Source organism: Hipposideros armiger, unplaced genomic scaffold (genome assembly GCF_001890085.2).
Source record: "Hipposideros armiger isolate ML-2016 unplaced genomic scaffold, ASM189008v1 scaffold_58, whole genome shotgun sequence".
Taxonomy (NCBI): Eukaryota; Metazoa; Chordata; class Mammalia; order Chiroptera; family Hipposideridae; genus Hipposideros; species Hipposideros armiger.
The window spans coordinates 1927608-1950705 of record NW_017731408.1 but is presented as its reverse complement, the minus strand read 5'-3'; the positions used below and the strand labels follow the sequence as shown (position 1 = coordinate 1950705).

Sequence of the window (23098 nt, the reverse complement as noted above, 5' to 3'; positions counted from 1 at the left end):
TTGGCAGCTCAGTGGCTGCTCAGCTCGGGCTGGACTCGAACCGCTGTTGCTCAGAGCTCAAACTCTTGAGCGAGCTCTTAACCAACTGAGCCACTCGGCCGGCCCTGCTCTTTATTTTTTAACTATCAAGGAACTCCCTAGGGAGAGTTCATGTTTAACCTCTGATATCTTGGACCCTGTTTGCAAATTTTTCAGGATGTCTGGTCTATTAATGACTCATTCTTGGTTGGTTGTTTTGTTTGTTTGTTTCTTTGTTTTATGTGGGATTTTTTTTTAGTGCTGTTATGGTTCCAGTCAGATTTTTATTTTATTGTCATTTCATATTTAGAGGGAGGAGGGTGGATAAATAACCTCTTATTCAGCCATGAGTCAAGTAAACATTTCCATGTGACTTTTCACTTAGAAGCCTCAAACTTAATGTATCCTAACCATAATATGTCCCCACCCATTCTCTCGTCTTTCTTCTTCATCTTGCTTTGTTCCTGACCTCAGTTAATGGTAGCCTATACCACGCACCAGACCATCACCCCTGCTTCCTCCCTCAACACATACTGTCCATTGCTAATCCTGTCTGTTTCCATTCAACCCTCTCACTTCATTTCCTCGTACTTTTTGTTTATGTCAGTCTTTTTATCCTGTTGCACTGTTGTTAATGGTCTCTCTGCTTTCATTCTCCAGCACTTCACCCCAGTCCATCCCGGCAGGTTAGCTTCCCTCTCTCCATTGCCTACAGAAAAGTGCAAATGCTACGGCATAACATTGATAATTGCCCCAGTAATCCTGAATTCATTTTGTAATGTCATCTCCCAATATATTTTCCTTAGACCCTGAGTTCTACCTACAGCTGGATCACTCAACATGTTCCTTCCATTCTTTGCACCTTCACACTTCTGTATAGTATATGGTTCTCCTAAATTTAGACGCCCTTCATTCCATATTTACTTCTCAAATTTACCAATCAAAAGTTATGCTCAAATCAAATGCTCTCTACTCTGGAAATCCTTTGAAGATTTCTTAGTCAAAACTAAATCTTCCCTTATAATTCTATATTTCAGTAGCTGCTGGGCATTCATTTATTTACTGTTCATCATTTGATTATTCACTAGCAACCCTGTAAGTCCGAGTAATTGGCATGCCAGCTTATGCAGGAACTTTTTATTCCTGCTGCAAGGCAAGTACACCAGTCCCAGTGACTGATAAAACTAGGGAAAGTTGAAAATGCACTTAACTCATGCTATCATGAGAGGCACAGGAAATGCATGAATTTTGGTGAAATTGTTATATGAGTGATGTCTGGGAATTTGTGCAAGTATTTTTGTTAAAAATTTTGCAGATTCTTTAACAATTCTCATAACATACCAATCCAAAATGTTAAGCTTCTTCTATACTTTTTGTCCTCGCACTATGCATTAGAAATTGTTTGCTCTTACACCTCAATATAGATTGTAAGTTTGTTGGAAGTAGATTTTGGTATATTCCAACTGTATTCCTCAGTGATGGTCAGCATTATCTTTGATTCTTTTTTCTCTGGGCCAGATCGGAATGATCCCAAACTGAGCACAATGAGGGTGGCCAAGCTGGACCTCACTCACCTGCATTTGCAGGTGTTTCACCCATGGCTGTATGGAAAGAAAGCACACAACACCTTACTTTGGTTTCTGATCAAGTAGAGTAGGTCCTATATTTCATCTCTGAATTGCTGGAAGTATCCCCTGATGAAATGATTATTACTCTGTTGCTCAGACCTTTTCTTTAATTGCCTGTGGTGTGTGGGTTAATCCATGAAGGATGCAAACAAACATATTTCAACATGTGTTAATGAGTCTGGGTATGGAGTAGTGTGGAAATCTTAGATAGTAATGACCTGCAAACCCAATACAGCTGAGTCTGGTTTGCATAAATGACACATAAGCTGTCCCAGAGCCAATTTCTGGTATGTGGCTGCTATATCTTATAGTTCTTCCTCCTCATCACCCAATGTTTATGCATTTTAACCATCATTATTAAGAGTGAAACTTTGCATTGCAGTAAAAGGTAGCTAATTATATTTGAAAAGAAATCAACACCCCATTGGTGTCCTATACAAATATAAGTAATTCTTTCAGATAACTTTATTATTTTTTTTAAAGACTTTATTGGGGAATTGGGAGAGGGAACAGCATTGGGGGATGGGAAAGGGGAACAGACAAGTTGCTGTCCTTTTCTTCAGTCTAGTTGTGGAGGACGTTGCTTCACTGGCCAATGTTGGTATTGTGATCATTGTGCTCTTCCCGGTGAGGCAATCGCTCACCAGCCATTGGACGGCCGCTTATAGCGGCTCATGGCAGCTCATACTGGCTGCCGGCCACTCATGCTGGCTGCCGGCCACTCACGGTAGCTTACGGCAGCCCCACTGCAGCCTATGCCATTGCCGGTGACTCATGGCAGCCCAGCTCCAGGTCAAGCTATTGTTCACCATCTTAGCTGTAGAGGCTACAGTGTCACTGGTCCATGTGGGATACGAACTGGCGGCCCTGCTGCTCAGAGCTCATGCTCCCAAGCCAACTCTTAACCAATGAGCCACACGGCTGGCCCCACTTTATTCTTTTTTTAAAATTCCTATACTCTGAGCGTATAGGAATTAACAACAAATAATATTCCAACAAAATTCATACTTGCCTTATAATTTGTTAATTTTATAATGAATTGTCCCCATCATTATGTACCTGTATCCATACTCTGTTGAGCCCATAAATTTAATGTGAGTAGCGTAAGATTATTGATAGCACTAGGGAGTGAATTGGAGCTATTCTCCCAGCTCAGATATCTTGTCATAAGACTCCCAAGTCAAAACCTTCTGTATTCTTAGGAATTTATGAGAGGGTGTTTGCATGTTTTGTGGAGCTGAAAGAAACCTCTGACAGAAAGAATTTAAGGCCATGGATTCAGTCTCTAAATGACACACTGTCTATACTGAACTATAAGAACAACATTCTTACACATTTACCCTGTAGTTCATCAAATGAGTGGGACCGCAGCCTTCCCATGCAGTGGAAAGAGTAGGGACTTTGGGATTCTTCACAACCAGGCTTGAAAATTCATACTCCCTTTTTATTTAACTAGCTTCTTTGAGACTTCTCTTTCTCTTTAATGAAATAGAAAAGACTTGCATCATGGGACTTCTGTAAAGATTAAATGGGAATGTATTAAGAATGCCTCTAACATAGTAAACACTGGATGAATAATAGCCGTCATTATTTTGTTATGCTGATAGCCAAGTCTTGAGTTAATTCAGCTGTTTTCTGTTACCCTGGAGCCCCAGAAGTGAATCCCTTGGGTATCTTCCTGTGCTTCTTCGTGATAGCTGCATTGCCCCCCCCCAACCCACAACCCCCACCCATACTGTATTTTTTACACTGTAATTGTAAAAACACTACAATGTTTTTACTAATTCTGCAACTCTGAAGTAGCACTTCAAGATGCTTTCACTCCAACTCATAATTATTTGAATGCCCAGTCTCTTTCTCTATGAATTAATAACAACCTCCCACCTCCCACTCCGCCGTCCTCAGATGAAACACAAACAACACAAAGGCTCAGCTGATTTCCAGTTTGCAGAGGTGATGGAGAGGACCCATACCAGGTATTCAATGACAGGTGCTTATGTTGTACCTACTGTGTGTAAGGTGCTATGCCAAGGCATTACAAGATATAAAAAGGCCCTGTCTTAATGGAACTTGTAATAGTTGAAACAGTAAAACACAGATAAAGAGATTTATAACGTGAGTCAAAATGTCATAAGTGCCAATAGATGCTAGGCACTGTGTGTGGTGGGTGAGGGGTGGGGTGAACATTATTTCTCCCTGTGAGAAATCAAATAAGGCTTCAAGCAGAAATGGCAGATGTCTCTCAGATCTCCTCTCACTGAAAGATCCGGTGTATCTTTAGAACTGAAAAGTCAGAACTGAGCACCTACTTTAGAGGCGTTTTGCACAGCTGAAGAATAGAATGAGACAGTTGGGCATTCTTGTTTTTGTTCCAGCAGGTTTTTTCTTTAAACTTTATTGGGGAACAGTGTGTTTTTCCCAGGACCCATCAGCTCCAAGTCAAGTAGCTGTCCTTCAATCTTAGTTGTGGAGGGCGCAGCTCAGCTCCAAGTCTAGTCGCCATTTTCAATCTAGTTGCGGGGGACGTAACTCACCATCCCATGCAGGAGTTGAACTGGCAACCTTGTTGTTAAGAGCATGTGCTCTAACCAACTGAGCCATCTGGCTGCCCATTGGCAGCTCAGCTCAAGTTGTTGTCTTCAATCTAATTGTGGAGGACGCAGCTCACTGGCCCATTTGGGAATCAAACCAGCAACCCTGTTGCTCAGAGCTCGTGCTCTAACCAGCTGAGCCACCCGGCCGCCCCTCAGTAGCTTTTTGAAGGTGGTTGTATGGATGGAAGGTTGTTAATAAAGTGGAGAGGAAGAAGATGGGTGGGCTTGAATTTGCAAGAAGCAGTGTGTTGTACAGAGAATACATTTCTATCTCTAGGGAAGGTGTTGTGGCAAGACCTGGATGTGGCCTTACCTTTTCTTGATTTAAAGAAAAAAGTTTTTCATCACTCTCGATTAGAGACCAAGACTGCCCCACTGTGGATAAAAATCTCAGCTTGAAGACTCAAATCAGAAACATCCTCATCCATGTGGGAAAGGTTTGCGTAGCTGAGTGTTCTTATATCAGAGTGAGGTGCCCAGTATTTGGACTAATGTGGTTTTTCCTTTGTTTCCTGCTTTCCAGCAGATGCTGGAGCCTCTTGGTTATAGTGATTTCTGATATTTGCTCATTTTGCAGAGTTGGCTGTACAAGGTCAAACTTTGTTAGGAGATCTGTGAATTAATCAGAAATAAAGAAAGAGGATGCAGTAAGCATGGGCCATTTGCCCTTTATGGGAAAAAATTTGTCTTTATTTTTACTCTAGCAAGGGAAAAAACAACCTATGATTAGATACATTGTTATCTGTCCTTTGTCACCGGAAGTAACAATTTAAATCTTTGTTTTTTGGGGTCTTGTGAAAGAAATGCATACTATCCCTAAAATATGGAGGCAGATTTCAGTATTTGCATAAGTAGATTAAATATATTTAATCTATTTAGTTTCTTTCTTCATACCACTGATTCATCCTACTCAGGAAATTCATATTATTTAGAGTTCTTGAGTCTCAAAAAAGGACTGTGAGGTCTTAATACCCACAAGATAAGCAGGAATGGGGAAAGATTTCAAGGAATGGGCTTTCAGGAGTGGGAGGGATGCTGATATTTGCTTGGCACAGGTTCTCATCCTGAAGGAACTGTCTTTGTCTGCCTTCTGCTGCTTGCTTTTAGGGCTTATTTATCACTTCTGTCAGAAGCTGCATTGGGAACATTTTTCATAGTAGCCCTTGGTTCAAAGGGCTAGAAAAAGAAAGAGGCTGGAGCCATTGGATAAGGGAAGGTTTGAAAATTATTTGAGTACATTCCTGTCCTCTTGACCAGTAACAAGCAAGAAAAAAAAATAATCTTACAGAATTAAAAAAAATCCATACTGGACAAAGGATAATCTCTTAGATAATTCTCACTGTATTATGAACTCTACACATATTTTGTATCCCTGATATTATCATCATAATAAACATTTATAGTCAGCAACCTTGTTATCCTTTATATGCATGCCTTCATTTAACCCTCATTCAACTTGATGAGATGGGTCCTACTGTTATCCGCTTTTATAGATACTGAGTTTTACAGAGGTTAAATTTCTTGCTAAGGTCATTCAGTAATAAATAGTGTAGCGAGAACTTAAAACAAGGCCCGTCTGACTTAGAGCACCTGCTGTTAACCTCCACCTGAGTTGTCATACTGAAATATTTATTGATTTCTCATTATGGGTATGATCCATTTGTAGATACCTGAAGGCACAAAGTGCTCACCTTTGTGGAACCTTGTAATTCTAAAATGCAAAAATAACCTAAACAGTGCAAAATCAAAGATAAATGATTGGATTAAAGAAAGGACACATTGGGCCAGCCGAGTGGCTCAGCTTATTAAGAGCTTGCTTGGGAGCGCCAGCTCTGAGCAGTAGGGCTGCGGTTCGGACCCCACATTGAGGGCCAGTGACGCTCGCCCTCTATAGCTAAGATGGTGAACAACAGCTCAACCTGGAGCTGGGCTGCTGTGAGTCACAGGCGACGGCATAGGCTGCAGTGGGGCTGCAGTGGATTGCCATGAGCTATGTGAGTGGCTGGCAGCCAGCGTGAGCAGCTGGCAGCCGGCGTGAGCTGCCCTGAGTCCCTGTGAGCGGCCGACCAATGACCAGCGACTGATCTGCCTCACCCAGGAAGAGCGCAATGATCATACCAACATGGGCCAGTGAAGTGATGTCCTCCACAACTAGACTGAAGAACAAAAACAGCAATTTGTCTACCTGTTTCCCTTCCCCGATTCCCCAATGCTGTTCCCCTCCCCCAATTAAAAATCTTTAAAAAAAAAAAAAAGAAAAGAAAAGAAAAATAAGGACACATTTAATACAATTTTAAAAGATCAGGGTTTGACCTGATTGGGTTGGAAGGGAGATTCATTTGTCATTACTTCTCACTCCCCTTTGTGTTTGAATCCTGTGCCTGGCCCTGCTCCAGTTGAAGTTCATTAGAGAAGTGCCATCTACATGTCAGGCATGGTGTGTCAGGCATGGTGCTGGACAAGGAGGTGACAAACACCAAGCTCTGTATAAGGGACATTGGTTTTCCAGGGGAATGGACCATGATAATGCAATAACTTTGTTCATGCTAAGGTACCAGATATCAAGTCTGATTTTGTAAGAAATGTCTCATCCTCAAATTAGTTTGGCAAATGCTCTGCTAAACAAGGTTACATTTTTTAACTGAAAAATTTCTCAGAGCCTTTAAGTTACTAATACGCTTTGTGACTATCTAAAAGATTGTTATAATTTGGGAAACACGGAAAGCAATCCTGTTATTAGGTACTTTCTCAGGTTACTTTTCTTGTAATATATCTTATTCCAGGTAAAATGTATGACTCTTTTAGAAAAACCCTTAGGAATGGCGTAATATTTTGAATATGCGCCTAATAGTTTTAATTTGGCAATTGGAGGTATAAGACATATTTAACTAAAAGGCCTTTTGATCCTTCCTTAAATCACAAGCTTCAGGTGCTGAAAAAAGTGAGATTTTGTAACAAAAAGAGGTATGAAAGTAATTATTATGTTAAGATATGAGAATTGTTATGGAGCTTGAGGTGAGAACAGTAAGGAGGGTTGATTGCACCCTGCTCCTAAGCCTGCTTCCATTTCTGCTCCCTTCACCACCTTGCTTCCCATGACCTGAGTGGCACTGATGAAATGTTCCATCTTCCCAAAATCTCTACCAAATTCACCTTGGAGTGAAAAAGGGCAGTGCAGATGGTGGCTCTGAATTTTTTTTTTTTTAAAGATTTTTATTGGGGAATTGGGGGGAGGGGAACAGACAAGTTGCTGTCGTTTTGTTCTTCAGTCTAGTTGTGGAGGACATTGCTTCACTGGCCCAAGTTGGCACCATCATTGCTCTCTTCCCAGGCGAGGCAGATCAGTCGCCGGCTTCTGGACGGCCGCTCACTGCGACTGCTGGCCGCTCACGCTGGCTGCTGGCTACATACAGTAGCCCATGGCAACCCACTGCCACAGAGGCTGCAGCCTACGCCGTCGCCGGGGACTCACGGCAGCCCAGCTCCAGGTTGAACTGTTGTTCAGCATCTTAGCTGTAGAGGGCAGTGTCACTGGCCCTCATATGTGGGATCTGAACCGGGGCCCTCTGGCATCCCAAGCCAGTTCTTAACCATCGCACCACTCGGCTGGCCCAGTGGCTCTGAATTTTCATCTCTGAAACTACTAACGTTATAAACCTAAATCCTAAAAAGCCTGATTCAATAGTTAGTTGAACTCAACAATCAAAATAATTCAGTTGAACCATTTTAAAGAACTATTAAAAAGAAGTAGCAGCCAGTTACTAAATAGCTGATTCTTCTTCCAGTTCAAATGTGCTGTCGTTTTTTCCTCCTAAGTGTGTGGTTTAGTTTGGGGAGAGCTAGTTTGAGACAGAATAGATCAAATGTGGATCATTTTAGGGCAAAGATGACTCTTAAATTACTACTAAATTTACAAGAGAAAAAAATTAAAATACATATGAGAATTCTTAGGAAGAGACATTTTTGAGCAATATCAGATATATCAATGAACCAGCTAGAGGATGCAGGGCAGAAAAGAGAGTGGGAGGGCGCTGGATATTACCATTATCAACAGAGGGCTGACCGTGAAGCAGTCAGTCAGACACATGGATTAGATTAGGGGACACGCACATGCCTAAAACCTTAAGTAATAATGCACACTATCATGTGCTAAGGGTCAAGTGAGTGCTCTGGGTTGCATGAGAGTTCAGATAGGACGTGACAGGCAGAATAATGCTTCTCCCTCACGATGTCCAGGTCCTAATTCCCCGGAACCTGTGAGTGTGTTATATTGCATGGCAAAGGGGAATTAAGGTTGCTTATCACCTGGCTTTGACATAAGCTGATTATTTTGGATTATCTTGGGGACTCAATGTAATCATAAGCATCCCTTAAAGTGGAAGAGGGAGGTAAAAGAGGAGGCGAGAGTCAGAGAGAGATTTAAAGATACTCAATTGTTGGAGGAAGGATCCACAGGCCAGGCACGCGGGTGACCTTGAGAAGTTGGCAAAGGCAGGAAGCACAAGGAATGCAGCCCCGCAAACATCTTGATTTTAGCCTAGTGAGACCTACTTTGACTTCTGCCCTCTAGAACTGCAAGATAATAAACTTTGGTTGTTTTAAGCCATTAAGTTTGCGGTAATTTGTTATAGTAGCAATAAGAAACTAATACATGATGAAGAGAAAGAGGAGTCAGAGACAGTTTTATGAAGAAGGTGGTTCTTGAGCCAGGTATTAAAGATAGAATAATAGTAATAATTTCTCTATCCAATCGTCTACTGATGGGCATTTCAGTTGTTTCCATTTTGGGGCTATTGTGAATAGCACTGCAGTGACTATAGGGATGTGTGTGTATGTGTGTGTATATATATATATATATATATATATATATATATACACACACACATATATATAAATATATATATACACACATATATATAAATGTATATATATATATTTTTTTAATTAGTCTTTTGGATTTCTTTGGATGAATACCCAGGAGTAGAATTGCTGGGTCAAGGTCGTTCTATTTTTAATTTTTCGAGGAACCTCCATACTGTTTTCCATAGCGGCTGCACCAATCTTCAATCCCACCAACAGTGCACGAGGGTTCCCTTTTCTCCACATCCTGGCCAACACTTGTTGTTTGTTGATTTATTGATGATGGCCATTCTGAAAGGTGTGAGGTGATATCTTATCGTGGTATATATACACAATGGAATATTACTCTGCCATAAAAAAGAATGAAATCTCACCATCTGCAACAACATGGATGGACCCAGAGAGTTTTATGGTAAGTAAAATAAGTCATACTGAGAAAGACAAATAACCATATGATCTTACTTATATGTGGAATCTAAAGAACAGAATAAACAAAACAGAAGCAGACTCATAGATACAGAGGAGAAACTGATGGTTACTATACCTGGGAGGGGGGTTGAGGGGCTGGGTGAAAAAGGTGAAGGGATTGAGAAGTACAAATTGGTAGTTACAAAAGAATCATGAGAGTGTAAAGTACAGTGTGGGGAATCTAGTCAATAATATTGTAAACACTTGCATCAGGTGGGTACTAGACTTATTGGGGGTATCACTTCATAAATTATATAAATGTCTAACCACTACTCTGTACACCTGCAACTAAAATAATATTGGATGTCAACTATTACAAAAAAGAGTAGTAGTAACAGAATTAAAGTCATAAAATTTATGTTTCAGGTTCTGAGCTAAGCTTTTTATACCCTTTAATTCATTTATCCTCAAAAAAGCTCTATAAAGACAATATTCTTCCCCATTTTGTAGATTAGAAAACTGAGGCTTAGAGAGGTTAAGTAAACTGTGCAATCACTGCAGTGCAGTACTAGTCACTACAACTAGTAAATAGTTGGCCTTTTAACGACAGAATGGAAGCTGACATTCTTTGAGTGCTTACTGTGCACAGGCAAGGTGCTAAGGATGTCATTATCTTACGTAATCCTCTCAGGATCTACAGTGTGTAGTGATTTGTAATTTGTCGTGGATTTATCTGGCCCGCAGTATGGCTGACTTGGAGGGGAAGAGACTGGGACCAGGAAACCCAGTCAAGACACATCAGTTAAGTGCTGATCAGACCCTAAAATGCAGGTAAAAACAGGGGGCATGTGAAGGAGAAAACGGATTCCAGACAGTCTGCTTCTTTGTTGAGTTATAACTCCTATATTGAAAACCCTTCACTTCCATCTCTGATATTTCCCTCTCTGTGTGGTTAGGGTGCTCCATTTTAATGCGTTTAGGCACTTTATAACTACAGTTAATGGAAGGCATCAGTATTGGCAGTGCTGTAGACCAGACTTTTCCACTTACCACACAGGTGTGGGCAGAGGTCATGCACACTTCTCTATGACATGCCTCATTTCTCGCTGGCAGTTATAACTCACAGAGATTGTCTGTAATTTCTTGGTGTTTTAAACCAAAAGATAGTAACTCTCTTACTTAAGTTCAACAACAATAAATATGTATTTATTGAAAACCTCCTGCCATTTAAAAGCAATATACTAGTCACTGATTTTTAGTCACTAGTCAAACGTGACTAAAAAATCAGTTTGGAAACCCCTGACCAAGGGTGGTGAAATGGAATTAGAAAGGGGAGGTGAATAAGTATTAGTTTGGTGTCAGTAATACTGTAGAGTGAACACTAGCTCTTTTTCCAGTAGAAATAGATTTGCAGTTTTCTCTGCCCAAATATAAGAACCATTTGAAAATTTTAGAAAACCCTCTGAAACTGTGATCCTTTGAGCTGAGATATGGAAAATGCCATTCATGTTCTATTTGAGTAGAACCAGTTTTGTTATCTTTTTAAAATTAAATTTACTGAGGTGACATGGGTTAATAAGATTATATTAGGTTTCAAGTATACAATATTATAATACATCATCTGTCTATTGCATTGTGTGCTCCTCACCCAAAGTTTAGTCCCCTAACGTCACCACATATTTGACCGTTTCCCTCTTCGACCTCCCCCAGGTAATGATATTGTTGCTGCAAAGAATTATTTTTTAGAATGTGCGGATCCTTTAGTTAATACTGAATGATACAAAACATTTATGTAGAATTGCTCAGTGTTTTTTAAATTAGTTTCAGGTATACAACACAGTGCAATAATTACACTTTTTACCCCTCAAAGTGACAACCCCCCCAATCCTCCACAATTGATCAGTTTTTTTTAAAAAAAATAACATACTATATTTATGCTCAAGCTAGAATTTGACAGTAATGCTTGGGAGTACGACACAGAATCCCTTCATAGATGATACTCATTATAAAGAGAGATTTTAATACTCCAATATGAGGTACAAGGCAGGTTCCTTTGTACCACTTCCTACTGTATCCTGAGTGTGTCTGTGTGTATTCATTCCCATAGACAGTGTCTTCCCACTAATTTCAAAGAATGATGTAGAACTTTTCACTGCCAGCTTGAGTTAGCAGTGGAAGTCCCTACCCAGTGGGGTTTGATTTTCTCTTCAGTTAAGTGATCAAAGCCAAATCCTTAAATCCTGCATATCTTACTGTAGATTACAATAAGTTCTAAATTGGCCATTCTTCTTAGTTTTAATCAAAGCAAAAGATGACTTTTGCATTTTTGTCGATCTTCATTTCAAAGTATTTGTCATTTTATTAGATTCAGGATCACCCTAAATGGGTACACATCAGTAGAATCTGTTTAGCCATTCCCCAAAAGCTGTCCCTGACAGAATAGGAGCCCATTTCTATGTACGTGGTATATCATCTGAACACATAAACATTAGAATTATGTATGTACAGATTGCTTAGAACCAGAAGTCATCGTGGCACGAAAATTTGGGTAACCTGGAGTGCTCAGAGCCGCTGACCCAGTGTAGCTTCCTACCACTCTCCGGATTCTCAGTCCCCTTGATGTGCCACGGCTTCCCCCATTGCCTCCTTTACATCTATCTCTCTATTTACACACATTTATCAACATTTACACACATACAACCTTAAATTCTGCCTTTGTTCTGCTTGCAGGAAATTCTTCCATTTCTTCAATTAGCTGTATTAACCAGGACACATGGATAACTAGGGACAGGGAATGCAAGTGCTCTCATGCTCGTGCTCTGTGTGTGTGTGTGTGTGTGTGTGTGTGTGTGTGTGTGTGTGTGTGTGTGTGACATATACCTGCGAAACCAACAGACTTTGACATAGCCATCCAGCTGTGCTGACTTTCACATTGAGAATGTACTGAAGATCTTTGAGTGACCTAAATTATTATGCTCAGCGTGATGCACCCCTGGAGTTAGTTCGTTATCCACAGTAAATGTGTAGCATTTGACAACTAAATTTTAGAGTTAGGGCATTCTTATTTTTAAAAACTTTTTTTTTGTTGAAGTGGTGAGACTTTGGGCTAGTAAGTTATTTGTATGATTTCTAAGTATGTAAAAGTTCAGGAAGCCTTTGCAAGTATATATTTTTCAAATTATTTAAAAATTAGAAACTAAACATTTGAGGGGATGTGCCAAAGAGTATTTGATTTGAAATAAATTAAATACATATGCGTACAGCACTGTATATAGTCAAGATGAAATTAACATTTCACTATAGATCTGTTCTTATTTTTCTTAGGGGGATATTATCCAAATGTTTTATTACTATTAGCAAGAGATCCAGATCTCAAATCTACCCTCAGTGCTATTTTTTTGTTCAGTCTTGGCTTTTGGACCGAAGTAATAACGACTTATTGTTTTGCCAGAAATTCAGCATTACTAGTAATGTATTTCCTGACAATTGCACAATATTCTTGACTGTCATGAAAATTACTTTGCTTAAAATTAGTGTATAAAAATATGTGTAGCTACACAGATATATGACATACACACACTACATATTTATATGTATTCAAGCTAAAAGATGGCTTATGGCAAAATGAGAAATACAAGTATTTGTATATTTTGAGAAAAAAGATCACACCAAGAACATGTGTTTTAGTTTGTTTTCTAATGTCAAGAGGTGGGGGGAGAAGGGGGAATATGGTAATGGATAATTTGCCCATACCTTCAAATTGTCAAATATATGGTACTTAGGGGTAACATGTGACAAACACAGTATGCATATTTACATAGAAATGTAACACTTATAACACTGAGTGAATTTGGGAGGGAGTGGTTAAAATGCCCTTCAACAGATTATCAACTTATTTTCTTGGATTTTAATTACTGGCTCGATAGAAGAGAACTGCTGGGCGGCATTTGTATTTTTTTCACAACAGAAAGTGTAAAAATGACTGCAAAATTCCCTGTTTTAACAAGAATGAAGGAAAACTGTGAGCCATTCGCTTCCTGCATGGCCGCATTCCAGCTGTGCAGACTGGTCATAGCACATCTGCCAATCAGAACAGGCCCTAGAGGGAAGCCCTCAGATGCTGTCTTGTTTACACCCATTGTGACTCTGTTTCTCCCCTCCTCCTCCTGTGTTGTACCACAAGGGAGATGAGTGCGGGAGGCCGGGTCGCATGCCGAAATAAACGATATGAAAGTAGGGGCACAGCCACAGCAAATGGTATCACGGGCAGACTCTGAGCTCATCTTTAGCCACAGGTAAGAGTCGTTGCTTTGTTGTAGGAGGATAGCTGATATGCACCCAGTTTCCAGCTGTATTTTGAGACATTATACTTTACTTTTGTTAGCACAACTAGCAGGCTAAAAGCTGAAGAGGAACGATTGAAAAAATGATAAAACTGTGCATTGTCTTGCTGTGACTACATTTTTAGTACACAACAAGTGAAAAACCATGATATTTTAATTTAATGGCAGAGTAAAACAAAGTTAAATTAAAACAAAAGTTTTAAAAGCAGCAGTAACACTAAGTCACTGTATAGAGAAATTGGACCCAGAAACATATTTACAGTGTGCACTTTGGAGAGCATTTTATCTAAACAAACATGTTTTATTGTTAGTCTTCCTCCTTGTTAGCCTTACAGAGAACAGTGTCTTCATGTGTACTAACTCTTTGGTTTGAGAAACATTTCTTTTTTATTATGAACCCATTCAGAAAGAACTGATCTATACATTTAACTATGTAAACCTGATTCCATTTCTTCCATAATTCTTTCCAGAAGTTTTACAGCATATTTTCATTATCTTGCTGCTGCTCCACCAGCAATACAATTAAGGGGGGGAAAAATTCTGTCTAATCTTTGTTTTGGGATTAAATTCTATCATGTTAGCGTTAATTCAGAAGATACATTAGAAAACTATATTTTGACAGCACTGCATAGTATTTTTTTTAAGTATTTTTTTAAAAGTCATTGCACAGGATTTTATTGTGGCTCACACATTGCTTTCTGTTAGTTGCTCCATAACACTGAGGCCGATTTATGTTGTCTTATTTATTTTTAAGCACGTACTGAAAAAACATGTTGTTCAGAGTCAAAAAAGACACAACCTGTGCGTTTTTTGGTTCTTTCTCTTGTATATGATAGTCTTCAGGTTGATTAACAGCATTTCACAGCAATTCAAAACGGCACTTTTGAAAACTTCAAACAGTCAAGCTTATTTCTTCTGCCCTATCCCAGGGTTTCTCAACCTCAGCCCTGTTGACATTTTGGTGAGATAATTCTTTATTGCAGGATTTTAGCAGCATCCCCGTCTCTACCCGCTAGATGCTAGTAGCCCCTTCCTCTCCAGTTGTGACAACCAAAAATGTCTGTAGATATTGCCAGATGTTCTCTGGGGGAGGGGTGGTAAAATCACCCCTGGCTGAAAACCACTGCCTTATAAGCATAAGCACATTACACCTAATTAATTGAAACCTTGAGATCCAACTTCTGGAATGTTCCGGGGGATAGAGAGTTAAGGATGAGATTGTACGGGTTTTAGTGTATTTGCAGATGTTGCTGTAGCTGACTGCTCATTTTGCCCCTCCCCATCCGGTTAGAAGCTTTTGCCAACCATGATTCATGGAATGATTTTTTGGAGCTGAGTAATTTGTGGCTTTTCAGCTTTCTTTCTTTCCTTAGCTAAATTTGTTTTGGTTTTAGCAAAGTGTTTAAAACAGCAAATATCTTCGAGAAAGAAATAATACATGTAATGATATCTTTTCCACATAGATTATTTTAACTAACCATAAAAACTATATGCTGTCCTTCTTTGTATCCTTTCTACCTTCTCTGTCCGACAAAACCTCTCAACTCTGATGAAGAACCTTGTACAGGAGAAGACACAGAAACCTTGTGAACAGTCCTTGTGAAATCTAATGGTATGGCAGCTAGTGTTGAAGAACTTTCCAGAGCTTCTAAAGAGCATTTTGACATGTAACCATCTTCTTTCTTTACAGATTGCAACGAACGAAATAAGCCAGAGCATCGTTCTTCAAGGTATGAATTTATAGTATTTAATAATTCTGTATAAAACTTCTCATTTGTAAAATATTTTTTGGAGGCAATGCAAGTGTCCCTTTTAGAGTTAGTGTATGAGTATTTGAATCTTTTATGGCATTCAAAGAAACTTTACAAGGGAAATATTCATTCTCCAAACAACAATTCTTTATAAAACTATTGACTAGTTGGAAGACATTTTTATTTTGAGAATTCCTATCAGTTTCACAGGTAAATCTGTACAAAAAAGTTATTTTATCCCTAGTTCCTTCTTTTTGTGGCTTATTTTTCTCCCCACCCCCTCCTTTGAACCAATATTCTTAAAAGTGTGTATTGCTTTTTTCCTAATTATAAAACTAACATGGGCTCATTATAGACTTTTTAAAAAAATATTTTTAAAAAATACAAAGCATTGGAAAACATAGCAGCCTGTCTCCCATCAGCTAGAGATGGCTGGTTACTGCTAAAAATTTGTTAGAATTTCTTCTGGATTTTTTATCAGTATATCTATATTCCAATTGAATTCTTTAAGTTCTTGCTAGATAATTTCAAATTGCCAGGAAGGTTATGTCACTTAAACCTTTTACCCACACTGTCTGAGAGTGTTTCACAAGATCTTCACCAATACTGAAGAGTTATTTTTAAAAAAAATCCTTGTCAAGCTTATAGGTAGAAAATTGTCTAACTTCCACTTCTAGGCAAGAATTCAGGTTTTTTAAACCCAGTTTTGTGAAGGATTGTAATTTTTCTAATATTATTTTTTCCTTATTTCATATCCCATCACTTTTGCTTTGCAGTTTGTGTTGTGGGAACTGATAAAATAATGACAATGTATTCATTGAATTGATTGGCCTGATAAACCAAAACCTAATAATGCTTTTGAAGGTATCAAACCCTAGAATGCATTGACCTTAAATAAATAAAAATACAAAATCTATGAAAACGTCATTAGTTAGAATAGCAATACATTTTGTAGAAATTGTCAATCAAAAATAAGTTAATGAGACTTAATCTGGGAGAAAAATATAGCTGAGTATTTGGAACATAAGGCTGATTTTTTTCAGGTATAATTCATACACATTAAAATTCACCCTTTCTGTATATGATGGTGTGAGCTTTGACAAATAGTTTTCACATAGAGTTATGTGACTACCACCACAATCATAGAAAAGTTTGTGAGATTGATGTTTTTAATACTTAAGAAAAGAATAACAGAAAAAAAAAGACAATGTAAGAGAGCACTTTGACAGCATACTCAACTGTGAATGACAGAAAGTTGAAAGGGTAAAAAATACTTAGGATGATACAGTCAGGATCCATAAGACCTTTGACATACTGAAAATTTGACTGAATCAAACAATATAAGTTTTTATTGGAACAAATGTAAATCCTTACACTTAGATCTGAAAGACCAATGGAACATAAGGAGGTGGGGGAGATGTGACTTAATGATATGTTTGAAGAAACCTTTTTTTTTTTTTTTTAAGCTGAGCCATCCTGCCACCTGTTGGCAGCTCAGCGGCTGCTCAGCTCAGGCCGGGACTCAAACCGCTGTTGCTCAGAGCTCAAACTCTTGAGCGAGCTCTTAACCAACTGAGCCACTCGGCCGGCCCTGAAGAAATCTTGAGGATCTAATTTTTTATAAATTCATCATGAGTCAAAATTTTTATGTCATTGCCTCCATCTCCCCAAAATGTTAGCTTTGATTTAATTACATTGAAAGAACACTAGTGTACAGTATAAGAAAAGTAATAGCTCTAGACCACACTTTTGATGTTGTATCCAGTTCTGGCCCATAAGGCCTTGAAAAAATCAAAGCGTGTAGTGGTTGATATCACTTGGGGAACTTAAAAAAACAAAAAACAAAAACAGCCCCATGCTCTACCCCAGAGTCTCATTCAGTAAGTATGGAGTGAGTGGGGGAATCTATATATGAAAGAAGTCCCCCTGTGGTTGTGATTTATAGCCAGGTTGGGGACTACTGGAATAGAAGATAGCAGCTGAGTTGGGACAGGGAAAATGAAAGAGAAGAGCAAGGTAGAAATAAAAGTTAAGTCACAGGGAGACTATGTAAGGATCGAGGTGAATTTAGTCTAGGTATAGACGTTTTGGGAGGTGTATGGGACAGAAATACCTGGCTTCAAACATTCAGAGGGCTGGCATGTAGAAGAGACTAGCAAAATTATTCCTCATAAATGCTATATTTCCCACTAAGAGGAAACAGGGATGCTTGGAGGAGTGGCTGATTCCAGGTCTGGGGAAGGGGAAAATACAGGTGAACTGGGACTTCTGATGTGACGAAAAGATAGGAAATGCTTAACTAATGGAGTCATGTCTAAAAGGCCTAGCAAGCAGCTTCAGGAGGACCCCACTGGCCAAATATGGGATAATGAGTATAAAAAATTGTTAAATGATAATGGATTCTTAACACATCGGATTTTTAAGAATCCATGTAGAAGAAATCATAGAATCAGAAAATCATGATACTGTGATTCTCAATGTAATGATGGTTCATTCAGACAAGGTTCATTCATGGCTTCTAAAACTTGGGTAAAAAGTTGTTGGAGGAAGAGAGATTCATACTGCTTTAAAATGTATTATTCATTTTTTAATTACAAAGGGGGGAAATGTACTTTTTCAATGAAGAGATCTTGTGATCACATTCTTAATTAAGTTGTCAACTTATATATATCATCATTAGTGAGACAAACCTGTCAATATATGCCCCCAGATGATATGTTAACAGTACACGTAGATATCACTTATGTAGTAGTAGTCCTGGCAGAAAAAGATAATGCCATGAAAAATACAAAATGGCTAGGAAAGTATTCTAGATGAAAACAGACTGTGAATTTCTTTTTAATCTGGAATTTTAAAATCCAAATTTAAAACAAAATCCTTTGGGGATAATTAAGAAAATTTTAATATTAGTTTATTTTAGAGAATATTTTATTAATATTACTTTTTTTAGATGTATAATAGGAATGCTGTTATGTGGGAGAATGTCCTTATTCTTAGGAGATATATGCCGAAGTTTTAGGTATGATGTAGTCTTATGTTTGCAACGTACTCTCAAATGATTGATGAGAAAACAAAAAAAACCCAGCAAGAGCTAAAACAGCATGTATGGGAAAATACTAATAATTGGTAAATAGATGAAAAGTATATGTGTGTTAATTGCACTGTCCCTTCAACTTTTCTGTAGACTTGAACTTTTCACAATACAAAGCAGCAGTGGAAGGAACTGTTCTGTGTTTCCTGGAGTCCCACAGGGCAGAATGTGACTCTGTGGGTGGAATGTTGGGGGTGAGTCAAGACTTCCGGAGATGGCTAGTCAAAGCTAGGGTGGACCGCTCTGAGGGAACGCTGTCAAGGAAAAGCCAGACAAGCCAGTGCTGGGAATAGAATAGAAGAGTCACGCGTGACTCCGGCCCTTTGCACATTCAATAGCCAATAAATGTTTGTTGAGAGGCCCTAATCCAGGCTCAGGATACAATAGAAAACAAGAAAAAGACGTTGTTTTGGATTTACACTCCCAATCTCTGAGAGCCTATTTACTCTAAAGTCAGGATCCAGGTTTTCATAGTTGTATTTCAAGCAATGCTTTGGTACTCCTGAGGGTATTCAGAAAGTAGTTTATTCTTTCACCTCTGATTTACGTTGTCAGGATCTCGAGGACTATGCTATTAGTCTTGGTAACCCTCACACTTAATATAGCACGTGGTCTACAGTAAGCACCTAATAAATGTGTGTTGAATAGATGCCAGATGTAATTCCAAGAGATAAAGGGAAGTGCCAATATTTTTCCCTTGCAAATTGGGAAGAGCCCAACTCTCAAAAGCTTGCTTGCCCATGACTGTTACAGATTATGTTTGTTACAGCAACAGCAAGAAGTAATGCCCTACAAAAAAAGGACAATTATTTTTTCCAGGAAGGGCCATTGTTTTCTCCCCAGGTATCTGCTGGGATTGGCAGTGACCTGTTCTCCCACTGCCATCCTCAGCTGAGCCGGGATACCCCACCAGGGCAGCAGTATATTAAAGCAGATTAATACCTGCTACATCAACAGGGCAGAAAGAAGAAACTATAAACAAAAAGTCCTTAATTTTGATATGTTTGTTGATTCTCTTTAGGCCACTCAGCAGCAAGAATAAGGGGCTCAAAAGCCTAGCAAGGATAAGAGAAATGCATTTCTTTTGTTTGTGTTTTTATAAGACCGAACACTCTATAGCTTTCACAGTGAGAGATCAATAAACCAGGGACGTCTGCCTGTTCTTTCAATTTGGTGCTAAAATAAGAAGGAAAGCATAACTCTTGTCAAGTTAAAGGAAAAGTTTTATCAGGTATAGGCCAATCCTAAGACCCCAAGCTAAAAAACAGTACTTAAGAATTTTTAAGTCTTGCTGGGTGCTTTATGATTAGTTTGTTCTGATGTTGGCATTTACAAATGTTGCTTGTTCATGATGGACCGATGTAGAAGTCAAAAATGTCTGAATTCTTCTTTCTTTTCTTTATCAGTTTCCCAAATCAATGGCCCATGGAACATTCTTCTGTAGGATATTAATCAGTATGCAAGAAATAAACACTTGTGCACAAAAAAAGTTTGTGAAATGGCAAATTATAACAAAATTAGAGATATTTCTTTACTGTGATTCCACTAAGAGTCTTTTATATACTGAAGTATGTTACAAAGCTCCAAGTGAGAGATTTAGGACTTGAAATTTTTTTGTTTGAATTTATAACGTTTTTTCCCCAGACATAGCTATTAATAACATCTAGAAAAAAAATGTACTTTGGAATGGCAATTTGGGAAGCTAATTGAGAGGGAAGTACAAGCTAAAGATAATAAAGTCAAGCCCTGCGGCAATTGGTGCCACGAATGGAAAATTAGGAGCCCTTTTTACCAACCCACTAGCTCTGAATAATAGATCCCAGTGACGGGCGGGGTGCAAAACAAGCTACTTTGTCTTAAATGTTTTACCTATTATAAGAAAATGATTTAAGGGCCGGCTGAGTGACTCAGTTGGTTAAGAGCTCGCCCAAGAGTGCAAGCTCTGAGCAACAGGGTCGCCTGTTCGATCCCTGGCCCGAGCTGAGCTGCCACTGAGCTGCCAAGAGGTGGCAGGATGGCTCAGCTAAAAAAAACAAAAAAGAAAAAGAAAACGATTTACAGCAGCAAAAACAGGGCAGCAAAACAGAAAACTCTAAATCTGTTTGTCAAAAATGATCATTTGAATCAGTCTTTCGAAAGCCTTCTTGAAACCATGTTATAATCCCCTTTGATACCTATTTATAAAATTCAATGAAACTTCAGTAAAAATCACAAAGAATTTTTTAAACTCAGCAGTGATTTTAAAATTTATAAGGAAGAACAGGAATAACCAAGGCATTTTTGAAGAGGGAGAGAGGGGGGGGGAGGGAGAGGAGGACTCTTGTAAGTAATTAAGACAGTGTTTTATCAGCAAACGGAGAAACAGGTCAATGGAACAGAGCAGAGTCCACAACAGACATAGACGGACTCGTACAGTACTGTGGCATGTGCTATGATAGAGGCGGCATTACAGATGAAAGTGGACATGTGAACAAATGGTGCATGTTTATGAATATGATTACCCATATTTATAAAAATTCAGATAGAATTTGTTTTGTTTTATCATGTGAGGTAGGATCTAAAGTCCTAAAAGTACAAAAGTAAAAGTGAAACATTTTAAAGAAATATATGAGACTATGACTTTGGGGTAGGGAAAGAGTTCTTAAGGCTCAACAAGTACAAACCACAAAGAAAAAGATTGATAAATTTGACTACGTGAACAAAAAGTCTAAAACTTAGGTACATAAAGACATCAAAAGTACAGGAAAAGATAAGTTATGACTGCATTACACTTAGGCAAACAAGGTTAGTGTCCAACATAAAAAATAAAAATAAAAAAAACCAAAAAACAAAATAAGCAAAAAAACTATACATCAGAAAGAAAAAGACAAGTAGTTTAGTAAAATAGGTGCAGAGAACTCAAAAGATGACACTAAGTAGCCAACTAATATTTTAAAGGATTCTTTATCTTGCTACTATTAAGATGATGTGTGGTAACATGACGAAGAGATACCATTTCATTTCCATTGAGTTGGCCTAGAAATCCCAAAGGTTGACGATAACAAGTCTGTATGAGAATAATTTATCATATTTAGATAGCAATTGAGCAATATCTGGTAAAGCTGAAAATACCCATACCTTACAACTCAGCAGGTACTATATACCCTGCAGAAATTCTTTCAGATGTCTCAAAGGAACCATGTGTAAGAATGTTGACAGTAGCACTGTTTGGATTAGGGGTAACTACAGTTACTTATGATACCGTGCGTAATCTCAGAAGCATAATTGTGGATGATAAAACGCAGGTTTTAGAAGGATAGGTACACTATGATACCATTTATATAAAGCAGATGTCCACAAATGGGCCAAATCTGGCCTGCCACCTGTTTGTAAATAAAGTTTTATAGGAACTTAGCCATGCCCATGTCTTTGCATATTGTCTGCTTTTGCAGCACAGCCACAGAGCTGACTAGCTACAACAGAAACCATGTGGCCCTCAAAGCTGAAAATATTTACTCTCTGACCCTTTGTAGAAGAAGCTTGCCAACTCCATGTACAAAACAAAAGTTGGCACAGTCTTTATCATAGGCAAAGCACAAACAATATGTTGTTTATTGTATATTCTTATGGTTACGTATACATGTATACTTGTATGTACTTTTTTATGTATAGTATGCTCTTTTTAATAAAAGTATAAGAAGATGCATAAGAGTGGTAAGTAGTGAATTTAGGATATTGATTATCAAAGGAATGGGTCAGGGAAGGGTCCAGAGGGAGCTTCAAGTGTATCTATACTGCTTTATTTCTGAAGCTAAGTAGTAGGCTTTGCACTATTATCTCCACTTTTTAAAAATCCTGAAAATTTTTGTAATTAATTTAAAAGGCCTTTAAGAAGACCTTGAAAGTCCTATGGCACTGATAAAGATGTCTTTACAGGACATGAGGAAAAAATTTAGTGACATTTTCTTGATTTCTGAAAGAGGAAAATAAAAAGGAGGAAATAGTCAAGAATCTTCAGAAAAAAACGTGATTAAATACTGTTCCCATTTCTGCTCTGTGGATTTGTATCCCACTTTATCACTTAAGACTTATATAAGTAACACATGAAAGCATTTTTCAGTAGTACAGAAATATGTGAGATCTGCCTTTATTTCACAGGCAACTATTATTAAGAGTCTGGTGGTTCAATGCCTGTCCTAGTCTGCTTCTCTCTCTCTCTCCCTCTCTCCCTCTCTCCCTCTCTCCCTCTCTCTCTCTCTCTCTCTCTCTCTCTCTCTCTGTAGTGTGTAGGTATATATGTATATATGTTTGTGTATGTATTAATACATACAGAGGGTGCCAAAAAATGTATACACATTTTAATAAGGAAAAAGCTGTATTAAAATTGTAATGCTCAATACTGATAACAAAAGATGAATACAAGTCA

The 23098-nt window shown here is 38.4% G+C and overlaps 1 protein-coding gene across 6 annotated transcripts in view; it reads left to right on the top strand.

Moving 5' to 3' along the window:
- SH3D19 (SH3 domain containing 19) overlaps positions 1-23098 on the top strand; it is a 159739-nt gene that overhangs the window by 65850 nt on the left and 70791 nt on the right. For 2 of the 6 annotated variants that reach the window (XM_019641243.1, XM_019641242.1), the window contains exon 2: positions 15542-15581. In XM_019641243.1, the coding sequence (XP_019496788.1) occupies positions 15542-15581 (40 nt within the window). Of the gene's footprint in view, positions 1-13702; positions 13804-15217; positions 15464-15541; positions 15582-23098 lie in introns of those variants that run through there. The other 4 variants (XM_019641246.1, XM_019641247.1, XM_019641244.1 and 1 more) reach the window with 4 other exon arrangements.